Here is a 16,785-nt window from a genome sequence, read left to right on the forward strand (position 1 = left end):
ACCAGTAAAGTATAGAGGACCGGGAGAGGCCCAGCAGCGCATAATTATTCTCCCTCCACAGTTTGGCTCAACACGGCCCAATAGTTGGGCCCGAACAGAAGAGAAGCAATCCTTCCCTCGGAAACAACCAGTTTTTTATCGTTATTTCTGGGACTCTGGCACCGGCGGACAACTAAGTACAGAACAAATATGAGGAGCATTGACAGTTTGGTTTGCTTATATTATAATCTCTTCAAACTCTTCTTCCTCGCATCCATCTTCTTCTTATCGACGGGGACTTTCACGGCCAGTGGCCCGTCCTTCCTGGGCGCTGCCGGTGCTCCACCTGAGACAGCAGAAGGGGCAGCGTTCCGATCCTGTGAATTTGGGTCAAATGCTTTTGTGCCGGTAGAGGTCGATATTGGTGCAAGAACAGTATGAGGCTGGCCCTTATTCAGAGCTGTCATTGACTCAGAGATAGCTCCACTCTTGGACTTATTCTTGGGTCTGAGAGCATGGATACTGGTATATAGCCTGCATATGGAGCACAATGGCGGGATCAGTAACTAGCTACAGCCGCGCCAGATGTTTCGGTAAGAGGTCTGGTCTAACTTGCCACAGACAGTAGCAGTAGGTGGCAATCTAGGTGTTCACATTGTTTTGAATACAAAACCCTAGCTCAATTTTAACCAATAAATAAGAAAAGACGTGAAGCACCGCATCACACCATGCTGACAAAATGAAGTTGAAGATTACTGACCTGGCATGCCGTGCATACTCCTCATAGTTCTCAAGCAGCAACTTCCCAGCTTGTTCATTCAGGGCAGATTCAGGAAATGGCTCAATCAGGAGGCATCTCACTACCTGTCAGCAAGCAATTTATAGTAAGTCCACCACATCCTATGCAGGCAGTTCAAACTTCTTCCATAACCAAATACTAGAAAATGCTTACAAAACAAATCATGCACTACAACAACATGGGTTGTTGTGTGTTGAACTTCAAGCTTACCAGCAGAACATGCCTTAATCCAAGGCTAGGATTCCAATCCTTCTTCAATGTGTTAACACATATCTCACCACTAGTTGCAATATTTGGATGAAAAATTTTAGTCGTGAAAAACCCTGCAGAAACAAGACCAACAGACTTTCAACTAAAGCTCTACTTCAGGAACTAAACTAAAGTATGGACGACAAAGGAAGTCTGACAAAATGTCTACCTTTTGGAGGTGACTGAGGGAAGTCACGAGATAATATTAGCTTCATCCGGAATATTCCATTCTCATATGGGGTTCCAGCTGTACATGCCCAGGTTCAGATTAAGAATGCAATATCAGAAAGTAGTGTAATAGGAAAGAAACGCAGCTTTGAGATTTCTTTAATTTACAAAGCCAGAAGCCGCAAGCTCCAACTTGACTAGTGATGAATAAAAATGTGACGGAAAGACAAGAATAGAAAAGGGCACCATCATGCAAGTAGCAGAGCATTAGCACATAACTTATTGGTGCAAAGCACACAAGATGGGAGGTGTAAAGCAATGTATTGTATCCTGACAGAATCTTACCAGGGCCCTCAATATCAGCAAAAATAGTGACGAAGTCATCGTCATTAACAATAACTTTGATCCCTTCTGGAGGTGAGTCATCAAGGTTCTTCAGTTCTTTAGCCAATTGCCTGATGACAGTTGGTGGGAGGTTCTCGTTGGTCGCCTTCAGTGACATGAATTGACCATTAGAATAATGGAAGACAGCATATAGCTCTTGAACACTCAAATCTGAAAAAAGTTATTCTCACCATGGAAGCCATAACAGCAGACAGCTTTAAGATGCTCGTTTTGCTAGGTGCTGACTTATTTTTGGATGTACCCTTTAATGACAACAAAGCCTCAGGACTGTGCAAAATTTGTGATCACCAAACTGAACCTACAAGAAAAAGTATGTAGGAGATCAGATAGAATGAATAGGTATAGAACAATATAAAATAAAGATATTTCAGAAAATTGAGTGTGAAATTCAATCTGATACCATGAGAGGGGTGGGGGGTGTTCTGCTTTCGTAACGGCATATCTTGGTAAGAAAAAAGAGCACCTTACATGAACTGTACTACTACAATTATTGTTGTGTCGATGTCCATAAACTTACCAAACATAATCTCAAACATTCAGATTGCAAACAACCGCTATAAGTAACGACTTAAGGCCACTACATGATATATGACCAATGCCTGCAAGCGGTGATTTATGCCCCCAAAGTTATTGCAGTACTATTAGTTTATGAAGATGCCATTTATGCAGCCTACTTTATCCTCTCTGACTATCATGCCCGTTTGAACACAGAAAAATTATTCCAGCTCAATAAAAACTCAACCAACAAGCACTAGCACTCGTGGCCTTTTTATTTATTAAAAGAGACAACTGATCACCACGGGGAGTACATGCCTCGAACCCGGGTGGGCTGAGCGAGCACAGAGGCTGTTAGCCAACCGCGCGACAATCAGTTCTTAATGATTCCAACTGCAAATATCACCTTTTATCCATTATTCCTAGCACCGTATATATGCAAGTAAGCGTGCTCGCACGTGTTAGGCGCACGTGTGGACAATATGCCCAGTAACTCGATGCTGCTAAACGACGGTGCCGCACGTGTGAATGAAACATCAACAACTTAATGCTGCTAAACAACGGTGCTGCACGTGTGAACGATACATCGGTAACTTTATGCTGCTATCATAATTGCGTTAATTTCGTACGGAGATATTTACGCGGGTGATTTATTCAAAAAGGAACCATCAACTTCTGCCCGCCCTGTTTTCCCCGCCATCCGTACACGGCGCGCCGCGCCCCCTTCCCCGCTTCCCACCAATGCGCTATCCTGCACACCACTCCAGACACAAGCATACACGACGATCGCTACATCCGGGGGCTGTTGCCATTTGACCTCGCGTTCCTGCATGATCAGAGGACCCAGATGGACCTTGCTAATTCCTAACAAACAACAGAGGCGTTGTGTATTTACTCTGCGCACAAGAACTAGGACGAAAACAGATCGTCCCTCCAAGAATTCACTGAGATGTCTCCGCTAACGAACGAGATCGGATCGGATTAGATACAGGACCAATCGGTCGGAGCAGGCAACCAGCGTCTCCTACCCACCCTACCACCACCAGGACGCGAAGTGAAACACCAGCGCGGAACCGAACGGCACATCCATCCTGCAAGGCAACTCGAATTCTCATCGCTTGCTTACCAGGTACCGGACAAGTCGTCGGAGGAGACCGCCGCTCGCCGGATCCGCCACGGGGAGTCGGGAAGGGGTCGGACGGCCGGGTGCCGCGGCGGGGAGGGGAGGGGAGAGGGAGAGCGGTTGAGGCGGCGGGCAGCGGGGGAGGGCTTGTGGGGAGGATTGCGGCGAGGACCGGCCGGCGGCGGTGGGGGGCTCGTCGGCGGGGGAAACCCTAGGCTTCCGATTTGGGGGAGGCAGGGGCGGGAGGGGGGGAGAAGGAGGCAAGTTAAAAAGTGACTGGGATTTGAGAGGGACTCGACAGCCGACCGAGATCCGTCGGGGGGATCCGACCGTTGACGTCTCGTGGGCCCCCTCCCGGGCTGGCCCAGGATCCCGTGTGTGTCCCGGCCCGTCTCTGCCGACGCAGCGGTGGGCCGTACGAGGGCCACGACCCACGAGCACGAGGGACACCCCTCAAAAAAATACGAGCACGAGGGACTACCCGTCAAAAAAAAATCAAAAGATAAAAACGGGCACGAGGGCCTGTTTGAAAAAACGAGCACGAGAGATTTTTTTTCTAAGAAAGAAACAAAACCGAGCACGAGTGACTGGGCGTCGTGTCGCCTCCCAAAGCTTTTTTGGACCCACGAGCACGAGGGACACCCCTCAAAAAAATACGAGCACGAGGGACTACCCGTCAAAAAAAAATCAAAAGATAAAAACGGGCACGAGGGCCTGTTTGAAAAAACGAGCACGAGAGATTTTTTTTCTAAGAAAGAAACAAAACCGAGCACGAGTGACTGGGCGTCGTGTCGCCTCCCAAAGCTTTTTTGGACCGCAATATTTGACGAACACTGGGGGGTTGGCATTTGCGAAGGTTGCAAGTTCTAATATCCGGCTCAGTATCTCAAAGGTGCTCATAGGGACAACATGCGTACGTGCGTGTGTTCATAGAAGTGAGTGTATATGCGTGTACGTGAGTATCTGTAATTGTATTGTGTTAAAAAAAGATCCACCCTCATCACTTCACCTGCCAGTTTCCCAAAGCCTTTTGAAAGTTTTCCAACCTCTTATCAAACACCATCTCGAGCAGACTTGCGTTTCCATCGTTATCTTTCAGCATGTCTCAGTCACCTTCGCTGTTGTAGTGAACCACAAAAACATTGTCATTGATGTCTTTTAATCGAGCATCGCAGTGCGGACACACGCTCTTTGCATAGCCCTTTTGAAAGCATGGATATCCAAGGGCCTTGGCGTGCATACATAGCCCACGGCCGACCGCTTTGGAGTTTTGGGCAGATCCGGTCCAGAATCAGCGAAGAACAAGCCCTTTGATACCTTCTCAGTCAAAACTACCCCCCCCCCCCCCAGCCTTGCTGAAAGGTTTGTAGCCTCCTCCAAAGATTTGCCATCAATCGGAGATCTTGGGGAATCCCTGCTTGTGCACACATCCATCGTTTTTTTCCAGAGTTGATGTCTTCATCGAAGTAGTCACACCTTGTCCCGCCCGCGCCTCCATTGAGATCCCCTGCGGAGAGGAGAACACCCACTAGCTAGTGTCATGGCCACACATATCGTAGCTTCTACACCGCAGGAGAACCGCCCACATAGGAGAAACCCTAACCCTAGGCGCTGCCTACCGACGCCTCGACGATCACCTCTCATTCACCGCAAGGTTTAACCCGTGGTGGGCCTGCATTGCTGGATGATCTCGACACAGCAATTACTCAGCTCTAACTATCTCACAACAACGAAAAAAAGGAGCAGCGACACAATTCATCAATCAAACAGGAATCCAGGTCAGCAATCACAATCCACAAACCCCATGTGGTAGCCCACGTGCTGACGGTGAACAGTCGTATTCTCGGAAATAAAAACAGTGAGCAGTGCCACCGTATTAACTTTTTAAAGAGCCGTCCGCGCTGAACAGTAGCTTCGTTCGCCATGCACGTCGCTCGACTGTGCGCGCGTGTGGGTGGTCGCCGCCGGTTCCCAACTGGCCAGCACTGTTCTCGGCCCGAGTTCAACCAAATAGTTGACCCGTGTCACTGCGCCGGACGGTGAGATGCAGGGATGGGACAAGCCAAAGGTCCCATGCACGTGTCGGTTGAAACTTGGATCTAGTATTAGCTCTGGGCCGGAACTGGAATGATGAATAACCCCGCCGACACGTAGTACGTACGTACGTACGTGCGTGCTTATTGGTGAGATCTGCAAGCCCTTTTTGCTGGTGAGCAGCCATTATGGTCTGCAGCTCCGCATTGCGTTCTTCTTGGAGCACACTGCGGGAACACAAGGTATGTGGTAGTGTGGTACTATCCACCTAATATCCTGCGTGCACATGCTCTGTTTAATCCGATCTTCGCTCACTCGGATATTATTAGTCCGAATCATTTTTTTAATAATGGAATAGAAAGTAGTACCAGTACTAGAAAAGTTTATGTCAATTAATGCCACTGGTCTCTCTTGAAATTTTAACTTTTACTACTATTGCTTCTCGGGTAATTATTATTTTAAAAAATCATTTACCATGTTACGTATTCTTATACTTTTGCATCCATTTAACAGCTTATCTACCCACGCCCCCTCTCACTGACACCTCAGGGTGTGCATTCGGTTTTTTCGGTTTGATTCAGTTCGGTTTATACGGTTTTTATACTTCGGTTTATATGGTTTTATACGTAGATACGGTTCGGTTTCGGTAATAACCATTTACTTTCGGTTCGGTTTCGGTAATAACCAAAATAACCAAAGTTGACGCGAATTTGTATACAACAAAAAATTATTTGGTCACACACTTTCGTTCATGACATGTATGTAGGTTAGATTTTCTTGTGAGAAATGTGTACGTAGATTGGGTAATTAGATGACAGCCATGATTTAGTCGTATGTATTAGGTAGCAGCAGATACGAGGGATTAGGTAGGTGTTGGAGGTCCACATGATTTGGTCTTGATTAAATGGCAGTAGATATGATTTATTAAATGAGGGAGGAAGCAGAAAATGGAATGATAGAAAAATCTTGCACATACACGCGGTGATGAGCCCTCAACCCAGGTCAATCGTTCCTTTTTTTGAGCGATCAACTCCCTTTTTTTAGCGACCAACTGCCTGGGATGACACCGCGCGTGGTGGATCGCTAGACAAAGTGGCCGAATGGCGAATGGGCTGGATACTTTGAGCCCAAATAAACATCGCATGTGATGTGCCCTGGTTCTGGTTGGTTCGAGCTGTAGAGATTTAGTACCACCTCGCTTATTGAGCTGCAGCAGGATGAGCGGATGGCTATAAAACAAAGGGTGGTGAAGGGCTCAGACCATATTCTCGCACACAGACGCGAATTTCGGTTATTTCGGTTTAACCGAACGGTTTTCGGTTTCTAACCGAAAAAACCAAATGCTAAATGGTTTCTAGAATTGAAAACTGAAACTGAAACCGCAACCTGAAAAAACCGAAAATTCGGTTTGGTTTGGTTTTTTTGGTTCGGTTTTTGGTTTCCGGTTCGGTTTTGCACAGGGTGCCTGACACCGTTGTCCCGGCCGCAGGTTCATCTTTGTCCTCCCAACTTCCTCTCAACCTCTACTTGAAGGCCTTACTGAGCGCCAGAAGCAGCTGGAGAGGATGTAAGAAGCGAAGGCGGAGGATGAGCCGACTATGGGCGAGAAGGCTGACGAGCAGCCGATGATGAGCTCCACGTGTTTGGTTTACAACATGGATATTAGAAAAAACATCGGGTACAATGTAGATGCACACGCACACACCATCACACACACAGTGCCTACTAAAGACCGGGGTCGGAGTTTTGGAGCATCAAGATTGACAAAAATAACCACATACGTGTCACTATCAACGGGAACATTTGAGCACTTTAATTGTGTGTTGCCAGATAAGTTTGTTTTCAGAGGCATCATTGCTAGTGCTTCCTCCTCCATTGAAAACTTATCTGACAAAAATTAACTTGGTAATGTAAAAAGTAAGGGCTCTTTTGATTCAAAGAAATTTTTATAGTAATTTTGTAGGGTTTGGATCATTATGAATTTTTCCTACATACCATCCTTGCTTCGTGGGATTGGAATCCTTAGGGAAAACTCATAACAATTGATTTACACTCTATTTTGAAGGAGAATCTCCACCACTCAAATATCTTCGTGCAATTCCTTTATTATTCCTATGGCATCAAACACTCTTTTAGGGCTCTTTTGGTTTGAAGGAAAAGTAGAGGGAAAATGTAGAAATAGGATTTTACCTATGATAAATAATACTATTCCTGCATTTGGTTTAGAGTAATGAGGCAAAGGAAAAAAATGAAGAAATTTGTTCTTTGGTCACGGTTTGAAAGGAAAAAACATGGGGATAATAACATCTCCTTGGATCTTTTTTCAAATTCTTATGCACAAAGAACGAGACTAAGAGCCTTATTGGCATAATAACATTCTAGCTATACATTTTCATGTGGTTTGCCTTTAGTTTGACCATGTTTATTAGGATTTTTGTGTTTTTCAATTCCTGTAACCAAACAACCAAATTATAGAATTCATGTATTTATCAAAAATTTGACATGCATTTCCTATCATTTTTTTTCTATTGTTATGTTTTTAGAACCCTATGAACCAAGAAACCAAATGAAGTCTTATTCAAATCCCCGTAGTTTTCCAATCACATAGGATTTAATATAGCATGCATTATATTCATATTTTTCCTTATATTTGTGTTTTGAAAACCCTATGAAACAAAGAGGTCCTCAAAATACAGATTTCTCCATTGTCCGTACAAAAAAAAGTTTGGGTGGAGAGCATAAAATGTTGAATTATTGGGCCAACCCATTAATTATTCATCAATAGTTCCTAGGATAAACCCCGAAGCCCACACGTCCCATTCGTGCATGGCAAGAGAGTGGAAAGTTTAATCTCACTCCATAGTGGATGGTGTGGTAGGCTAACATGTAAGCTGGGTTGTTCTAGACACCACTAATTAAGAGCTCGAGAAGAGGCTAGACTCATATGTACATGCATGCTCCTTCTTCGGCCGTCACATCACGCCTCGCCTCACATGTGCGTCGTGTTTTTGTGAACGAGCCAAGCCAAGTCAGGCTAGGAGCTATGTCACGTGTGCGTGCTTGGATAACTACCATGTTCCATGCACATCGTGTTTTGTGAACGTGCAAAGCCGAGACGGGCTAGGACCCATGTCAAATGTACGTGCTTGGATAACTACCATGTTCTAGGCTACCGACACGCTCTTGAGGGGTGTTCTTTTTAGTGTTCTTAGTGATAAGATCATCGATCCTTTCATATGGATGCGCTCGAGGCCAAGTTTGGGGTCTCAGACGCATGCAACAAGTTGTATGTCATGGATAAGATAATTGATGACCAACAGTTGAGCTTAGTCATGAGATACATTCACTTGCCAAGAAACTTGAGCACTTTAATTGTGTGTTGCGATAAGTTTGTTTTCAGAGGCATCATTACTAGTGCTTCCTCCTCCATTGAAAACTTTTGCCACTTCTCTTAAGCACAAGAAGCATGAATTTTCTGTTGTTAAACACAAGAGAAATTATTTTCATACACTCGTACTCCTGCTCCGTGGCCCGCCCCGCCTCACTACACCTCGCATGCATGTCGTGTTTCGTGGACGAGCCGCGTCGGGTTAGAATCTATGCCATGTGTACATGTTGCCTTCTTTCTGCCACGCAAGAAAAGGTCAAAATGTTTTCCACTATTTCCAGATGAATCTAAACTGACGTAAGCGGTTCCACTCCCTACAGTGGACCAGTAACCGGCTCTGGTTGTCTTCATCTCCCTATGGAAGTAGTTTCATCTCGTTTATATGAGGTTTCTACTCTGCCACAAACATGAGATTTTCAACTTGAACTTATGCGTCGACCTATAAGTTTCAAAGCCTTCACCGCGTACCTTGTTCTCATCTCGCTTTCCGGTTAGCACCACAAAGTGATATAGCAAGCCTTCGAAACTACGTCTCTTACTAAGTTACTATCATGTACATGAGAGAGGCAATCAGTTTTCGGGAGTGCTCTTTGCGGGACTGCTGGATTCTCCATCACCTATCTGTGCACGATAACTTGAGCGATGCTGAAAGCCTCTTCGGTGACATGCCTTCTGGCGGTGCCGTGAATTCTCCTTCTTCTTCAACGTTGTACATAATTTTTATCCCTTGCGCTAGGGATTGTTTATGGATTTTTTTGGTACTTCCTCTCTGAAAAATATGCGATCATTTAGATCACTACTTTGCGATCCAAACAATCTTATATTATTTTTTACAGAAGGAGTGGTAGATATAATACTTTTGTGATATGTGATTACATGTTTATCATGTGTACTAGTACTTCCGTTCGTTCGATCATCATGTTTAATCCGTTTTATTTATCGCACTTCCCAACTAATTTGTAAGTAGTACAAAATTGCTCAAATATTGAACAGAAGACGCCAACGGCACCACGAGACACGCGTGATGATGCCGAAGCTTGTACGTAAGCCCAGCGCGATAAGGCCGTGCGCAGCACGCACTCACGCTTCATACGCGTCCAGATACATACATGGATGGACGGACGCATCCGCGACCCGTCGGGCGTCCGTTTCCGCTTGTGTGCACGGCGACGCCGGGCGCCGATCGAGCCGCCCCTCCCCGGAACAAGCCAAGAGCTTTCCTGCGCCAAAGAAACCACAAATGTCGGGACACATCCGCAGGCGTTTCTCGAGTCAGCCGGCCACATCATTCGCCCGTCCACCGGCGCCGCCTGCGGACGCACGCACGCACCAACGGCGGCCGCCGGACGAGGTTAAAAAAGCCACGGCGCACGCGCGTGCGCCGTGAGCCAGACGAACCGTGCACGTACCTACCTGAGGCACTAGCGCAGCTGCTTTCTTGTCACGGAGCACTGGGAGGGGAGCTCCGGCACCGGTGGATCTCACCTCCCAACGGCGCGGTGAAATGCATGTGACTCGCCCAAATTTGGCCCAGGCAGCGGGGTCCTCGCCCCTGGCCGCCGTGTCCGCGCTCGTCCCGGTCCCCAGCAAAATGACAGCGTCCGCTGACGGGCGGCGTCCCGCGGTAGGCGCCACGCGGGCGCGCGCGCGCGCTGGCGGCCACTGCCACGGCCGGATGTCAGTGAACCAACCGCACCAGCAGCGGCAGCAAAAGCCGGAGAGGTAGCTCGCGTGTTGGTGAGTGCGTTACTCGCCCTCGCCACCGGCGTTAAAGCCCACCGCCCCCCGCCCCCGCGCCCGCATATCCATCCGTCTTGCAGGCTTGTAGCCAGCCAGCCAGCCAGCCAAGAGAGCAGAGCGGCGCTCCTGACCAGCACCGCACCCTTCGATTTGCGGCGCCGGGCGAGGGGGGAGAAGGGGTCGACATGGAGGGGTCGGCGGCGGCGTCGGCGTCGATGGGGGCGGCGGCGCGGGCGGCGCGGGCGGGGGCGAAGGTGTGCGGCAAGGAGGAGAAGGTGGTGGGCGTGCAGAAGGCGCCGGGGAGCTGCCCGTACTGCGGCGGCGGGGTGGTGGCCACGGACGTGGAGGCCAAGTGGGTGCTCTGCTTCCTGCCGCTCTGCCTCAAGAACAAGCGCAGGTTCGCCTGCACCGCCTGCGCCCGCCGCCTCGTCACCTACCCCGCCATTGTCCAGGACTAGCTGCTGCTTAATTAGCCTTCTTTCCATACTAGTATTTCATTCTCCGCCCCCCTCGGTTTGATTCTCTGGAGATTGATCCAAGAACTCAAGATTTTCATCCGATGCCAGATCGAACAACCGGAGGTCGATCGATGTGCGTCCCGGCCGGTCGTTTCCCGTGCGCGCGGATCTTGATTTGGTTAGCTGCTTGATTATTTTCTTGATTCCGCCGGAGCTAGAGTAGCTTGCTACATGTTTCTCGCTTCGTCTGGCTACAGTTCTTGTTACTGCTGCTGATGGATGATGCGGTACAGGACTGGCTCCGAATCCGGACGCGTGTGATCTTTGTGGATGTGCCTTTTGACTCCTGCGCGACATGTCTGAAATGGTTTCACATCCATGTGGACATTATAGGAAATCTCGCGATCGAACGCATCATGATGCTGATGCTGATTGCCCTGAGTCTGGAAATAGAACATTCGTGCGTGACCTTCGGTGTAACTGTAGCAGAGTCGTCTGGCCGATCGCCGTAATAATCGACCCTATTATGATTTTAGTCGAGAAGGACAAGAGTAAGAGCAAGAGCAAGAGCATCTACACCCGGGCATCCTAAATCCCTCCTCAAACGCTTGGACGCGCATGCCCGGTTACTGACCAATTAAAGACCAATTTTAAGAAAAATCGATCTAGACGGGCGACACTCCTCGTATTCAGCCCAATATGAGGCGGATATGGTGAGGCGCGTGCGCGACCGGGCCTGTCCGCCATGTCAGACTGACGATGTAATCGTACACGGAATCGTCCGGAAACCCAACAGTCCGACGAGAGTCTCCTCCAATGGGGTGTGAACGCCACGTCGCGCCGCCCCGGCTCGCCGCCCGAAGCCAAATTCGGCTATTTAAGCCAGCCGACGTCCTCCAACCCTAGCCACATCCATCTTCTCCCTCTCTGCGCCGCCAACCCAAGCCCATCCAGCTCTCTCCGGCTCCGCCGCTCTTCCCACGCCGTCCAGCTTCGCCATGGCCCGACAAAAGAAGATGACATACGCTATGCTCACGCCGGAGCGCCGGTTCCAGATTGAGGAGGAGATCCGGGCGAGGTACGTCGCCCGCATCGCAGCCGGCCTGCCTTCGGACTCGCCGGAGCCGGAGGAGCAAGAGGAGTCGCAGCCGCAGCCGGTTTCAATGGAGGTGGCGGATTCGAAGAAGGACGAGGTGGCATCGGCTGCGGGCTTCGGCATGAAGGACGCCATGGCGGAGTTCGCGGTCGCGCAAGCGGCGGAGATGACGGAGCAGCAGGACATCCCGGAGTCCATCCAGGATGAGGCCTATGTAGATGCCATACGGCAGGAACATGCATCAACCGACGCGTTTTTCGTTGAACTTGACGCGGAGGTGGAGGGGCTGAAGTTGCGGCTGCTGATGTACTTGAGCCGGGCACGGACATAGTGGACACCTTTGACGAGGATTAGGGTAGTATAAATTGATCTACATAGAATTTCCTCGTTTGCATGCTTTGTATGTCCGGGGGCATTTGAGGGCCTAGATTTGCAGTCCGTCAGCGAAAAATGCATATAGAAGCCGAGCTCCATATAGCTCTTTATTATTTTTCATCGAAAAAATTATTTCTACATAATGAAAAAATCTGAAAAAAGTATATGCATGGATGTATATTTGTAGTATACACATATAAAATTTCATGAACACATATGTTCACATTTAATGTACAAAAAAGATAAATACGCAAATTAAAATGGGCTTTTTTCTTTGTTGTTTTTGGGCCAAAAATTTATCTTTTTTGTGTAGCATGCAAATAATATCGAATTACCTAATGAATTTTTTACATACTTGACGAACAGGCATATGTATTTGTATAAAATTTTATTTTTTTTGAAACTTTTAAGTATATCTTGATATTTTTTTGGGCAAAACCTCTGCAACGCCACTCTCGTCCGTGAGCCTCCATCTATGCGGGGGATATTTGTAGCACGCTCCATCTCAAAAACTGTTCAGAGACACGAGCATCATTTCCCCTCCAGATGCTCTTGTCGGGCGCTGGGGCGCCTCCTTTCCCTCACCGTAGCGCCAGCTATGGCCCCTTCAGGTCGCCCCCAGTTCATTCCAACGACGCCATGGACGTTGCCTTGACGCCCGTGTCCCAGTCTGTCGGTTTGGAGTCGGATCCCGTGACTTTTAACGGTTGTTGTGTCGACCGCATTTCCTGCTCCTCAAATTACCGCCAGACATAGCCTAGGCCAGTACCTCGTCCACCCTATCGGAGATGACTTGGGCGTATAGGTGACAAACCCTATGGTGCCACCCCTAGGCGCCGACCACCTCCTTCAAGACTTGTTTCAAAGAGATGGAGGAGAAAGAAGGGGGCGGGACGTGCCCATGCCCTTCCCCCCCTTCGTCCCGGCAGGAGGTGAAAAGCAGGATCAGAAATGCCATTGAGGTAAAAAAAATCCCTCGGACTTGTATTGGGATTGCTTTGATTGAATGGGACGTGACATTGGGAAAAAAAACATATTATCCATGTGCAATGTTTGTGTCGGGCGAGGATCTGTGTCATAGTTGTCCAGTGGTCCTCATGATTCGGAGCTGAAACGATCTTATATTATGGGTCGGAGGGAGTAGCCAGTAAATGTTCATCTTGATTCGACTTGGTTTTTTCTTTCATTTATTAAGAATAGTTACATAGCCGGCCGTCGAAGGAAACACGTTTCGGTCCGTTCGCTCCGTCGCTCATGCGTTGCAGTCTGGCTACAGTGCTATTTACTGGTTGTGTGATGATGGATGATGCGATGCAGGAGACAGTGAGTAGTCTCACTCCGCGACCCCACGGCCGCGTGTGATCCATCGCGTGGCTTCCGCTCCCGTGCGCCGAGTCTGAACTGAAATCGTGGTAGCACGTCCATGTTGACATTACCAAATCTTGCGAGTCGCGATCGAGCACATGATGAGGGTGATGCTGATGCGCAGGTCTGCAACATCAGCGTTCGGCAATAGTAGCCAGAAAGAAGTGTACTGCAGTTTTGTTTTTTTGAACACAGTAGTGTAGGAGTAGCTGTTTTTTTAGACAAACACTTTCTTTCTTAGGCGATCTCTTCACAAAAACCATCCGAGGGTTTAAGAAGACCCAAAGTGGGATCGGGGGCTGAACTCGCCGGGAACAAAGCCGAATCAAATCATACGGCGATCAACGCGTCGCTGTTGCGCCGCCTTCTTCACCAGCCGCGGGCGCTCGCGGCCGACATGCGGGTGCCGGTCTACTTCCCAGAAGAGCTCGTATCTGACATCCTGTCTAGGACCCCTGAGAAGCCCGTGTGCCGGTTCCGCGTAGAGATGGAGGAACCGCGGGACCATTGCGTCTCAAGTACAACTCCCGTAACCAGTACACTGCTGCGGTCAATGGTATATTGTACTTCTTGCCGGAGGAACCGCGGGACAAGGGCTCTTTGCTCTGCTTTGACCTCGAGAGTGAGGAATGGAAAAAGAATATCAGAAGCCCACCAAATGTGGAGATCTTGTGGCTTACCGACTTAGACGAGCTGAACGGCGCTCTGTGCATATTATTTGAACTAAAGGATTGGAAAACCAACGACGCTCTTCGGTGGCCGTGTGCGTAGCTAGCCGCCCGCATAGCTAGCCGGTCCGGTGGCTGCGTGCGAGCATGCACAATCGCATGGTAGCTGCTATTTGCTATGCTAGCCAGCCGGTGCTCGCCGTGGCCTTCGCTCGTCCCGCTCGCACAGGTCGCCCATCAGATATTTGATGGAATGCCGAGGCGGACATGACAAAAAAATAGGTCAGGTCTTATTGGGCATGTCGGCCGATCCATATGAAAAAATGGACATGGACGTGTGTACTGGCGGCTTAAATGGACAAAAAACGAACAAAATCGATGTTCGTTTAGATCGGCCGTTTGAAGTTGCTCTGATCGTTTCTTTAGCTGGGTTTGATAAAATCTGAACAACTTTCTAGAACTCCATTATAGGCAACATGGTATCCTTTTTAGTATTTGAACAAAGGTAGACGACACCATCGGCAGCAAGAGCATGACAGTAGCAGTTGTAACTCGCAAGGCCCGTGACGCTGTCGTCGGGGCCGCACCAGGGGCCTTGCCGTTGATGTTGTGGCACCTTTGGACCGTCGGGACGAGCGCCGGTGACGTATACCGGAATGGGTCCATCCTGACTCCCGTCTCGTGTCATTTCTAGGCCGAAATCACTGTTTTTACGTTTTCAGCAATCATTGCCACAAAATGAACTCGACATAAAAGTATTTCACTATATAACCCTTTTAGCAATGCCACGGTCCGTGGTGTTACTTTTTCATATAAAAACACCAAGATAGCTCACGTTTCTTCTCAACATTCAAACGCCATCATCATGATGCAGAGGCCGGGGGTACGCCTCCATTTCCAAAAAAAAAACGCCAAGCTAAATTGCGTTTTTGCTCCATATAAAAACACCAAGATAGTTGGCGTTGCCACTCAGGCCGAAACGCCATGAGCTTTGGTGTTTCTAGCTATAATTAGTTATGCTCGTAGGAAGCTTAACGTTCGGCCTGCGGCCTCTTTAGTTAAACGAAACTACTGGGCGGACGACGAGCGCCAGCCGAACTATGCACGACGCAAGATTGAACGGCCCTGCCAACTTTTAGCATGGATGGCTTGATGTGTACTGTTGTCTGTAAATCGTCCAATATATGCCGTGGGTGTAGCAACACTCTAAGTTAAAACTAGTACTACGGAATGAATGAGGAGAGTATAATCGGGGCATGTCCATCTGTCAATCTCCAAGCATGCATGTGGCCGTGCGACGGCGGAATATTAGCAGAGCAGTACGTACAGGCACGATCGTGGGTTTCAGCTAGAAACGCCAAAGCTCATGACGTTTTGGCCTGGAAAGCAATGCCAGCTTTCTTGGCGTTTTCATATGGAGCAAAAACACAAGCTAACTTGGCGTTTGAATAAGAAGCTGAAACGCAAACTATCTCAGCGTTTCTATATGTAGAAAAAACGCAACGGGCTTTGGCGTTGCTAAAAGGGTCAGATCATGAAATTCTTTCATATTGAGTTCACTTTATGGCAAAGATTGCTGAAAAGATCATAATAGTAATTTCGGTCTCATTTCTGTGTGCAAGCTGCAAACTCTGCAGATCAGTTTGCATTGTTTTCTATCTTTGTTTGAGCTGTGAACGGGCCACCAAAGTGTTTGTTAGGTTGTTCCATGTTACCCCAGGAATCCTTGTCTTTTTGGCGGCAGGTTTTTTTTCCTGCCCAAGAGATCAACTGCGAGTGTTGCTACTGCATCTATGCAAAAATCAAACTTTCTACCAGCTTGCTGCCGGCTAGATTAATAGCTAGAAGCATTCTCATTACAACGCCAAATATATTTAGCAATCAGTCCTCGATAAGAAAATCAGACTCGAAATGATATTTCCCAAAACACGATAAGGAGCATGTACTAATAGGTAACTCACCTGCAGAAAAAAAGGTGTTAAAACTGAGCTACTAAGCACCACTACATTGGTGATTACCTCGGAAATCCTCTCAGCCAATTCCTCTTTCTATCGACAACAAGGAGACAACCAATCTAAAGGAAGCAAATTCATCATTGTAGGAATTTCTGTTCTCGTAAGAGTTTCAGGGGACCAAACATAGCCATGCTGCATTTTCATTTCATTAAGCAGGGGAAATAACAACACATAACAGAGTAGTAGAATTGCTACGGATTAAAAGAAAAACAAGATTGCAAAAACTGCTACTTGTTGCTAAAATGTTTTATTCCTCTATTATTTTTTTCTAATTTGTTATATTCCTCTATTAGTTTGTAACAATCACAAAAGCAGGGACATCAACACTTAAGTCTTCAAAAGAAAGTGCATCTTTGGGTAATAAAAAGTTTTACTGATAACAATACAAATTTATACGTATATGATATAGGTACGAGGTAGATAGTGGA

At 47.8% G+C, this 16,785-nt stretch overlaps 2 protein-coding genes across 2 annotated transcripts; one reads left to right on the plus strand and one right to left on the minus strand.

The window, feature by feature from the left end:
- Nucleotides 1-5: 5 nt before the first annotated feature.
- On the minus strand, nt 6-3,459 carry LOC125523190 (ubiquitin-conjugating enzyme E2 22). The gene is made up of 7 exons (XM_048688240.2): nt 3,222-3,459; nt 1,771-1,898; nt 1,541-1,685; nt 1,197-1,274; nt 989-1,101; nt 740-843; nt 6-513 (listed from the first exon to the last, which is right to left on the minus strand). The coding sequence occupies exons 2-7, from the start codon at nt 1,780-1,782 to the stop codon at nt 222-224; spliced, it is 744 nt and encodes a 247-aa protein (XP_048544197.2). The 5' UTR covers nt 1,783-1,898; nt 3,222-3,459; the 3' UTR covers nt 6-221.
- Nucleotides 3,460-9,897: 6,438 nt separating this feature from the next.
- LOC125521899 (uncharacterized) lies at nt 9,898-10,945 on the plus strand. The gene has a single exon (XM_048686960.2). The coding sequence runs from the start codon at nt 10,566-10,568 to the stop codon at nt 10,836-10,838; it is 273 nt and encodes a 90-aa protein (XP_048542917.1). The 5' UTR covers nt 9,898-10,565; the 3' UTR covers nt 10,839-10,945.
- Nucleotides 10,946-16,785: the final 5,840 nt, after the last annotated feature.

This window comes from Triticum urartu, chromosome 7A (assembly GCF_056163025.1).
Source record: "Triticum urartu cultivar PI428250 chromosome 7A, HENAU_Tu73, whole genome shotgun sequence".
Lineage (NCBI taxonomy): Eukaryota > Viridiplantae > Streptophyta > Magnoliopsida > Poales > Poaceae > Triticum > Triticum urartu.

Bases quoted from the DNA above. Each gene is read 5' to 3' on its own strand.
- LOC125523190 (XM_048688240.2), bottom strand. The intron at 1,275-1,540 runs GTAAGATTCTGT...GGGCATGTACAG, and splicing joins TGCTGATATTGAGGGCCCTG to CTGGAACCCCATATGAGAAT. The intron at 844-988 runs GTAAGCTTGAAG...GCTTGCTGACAG, and splicing joins GATTAAGGCATGTTCTGCTG to GTAGTGAGATGCCTCCTGAT.
- LOC125521899 (XM_048686960.2), top strand. From the start codon at position 10,566: ATGGAGGGGTCGGCGGCGGCGTCGGCGTCGATGGGGGCGGCGGCGCGG.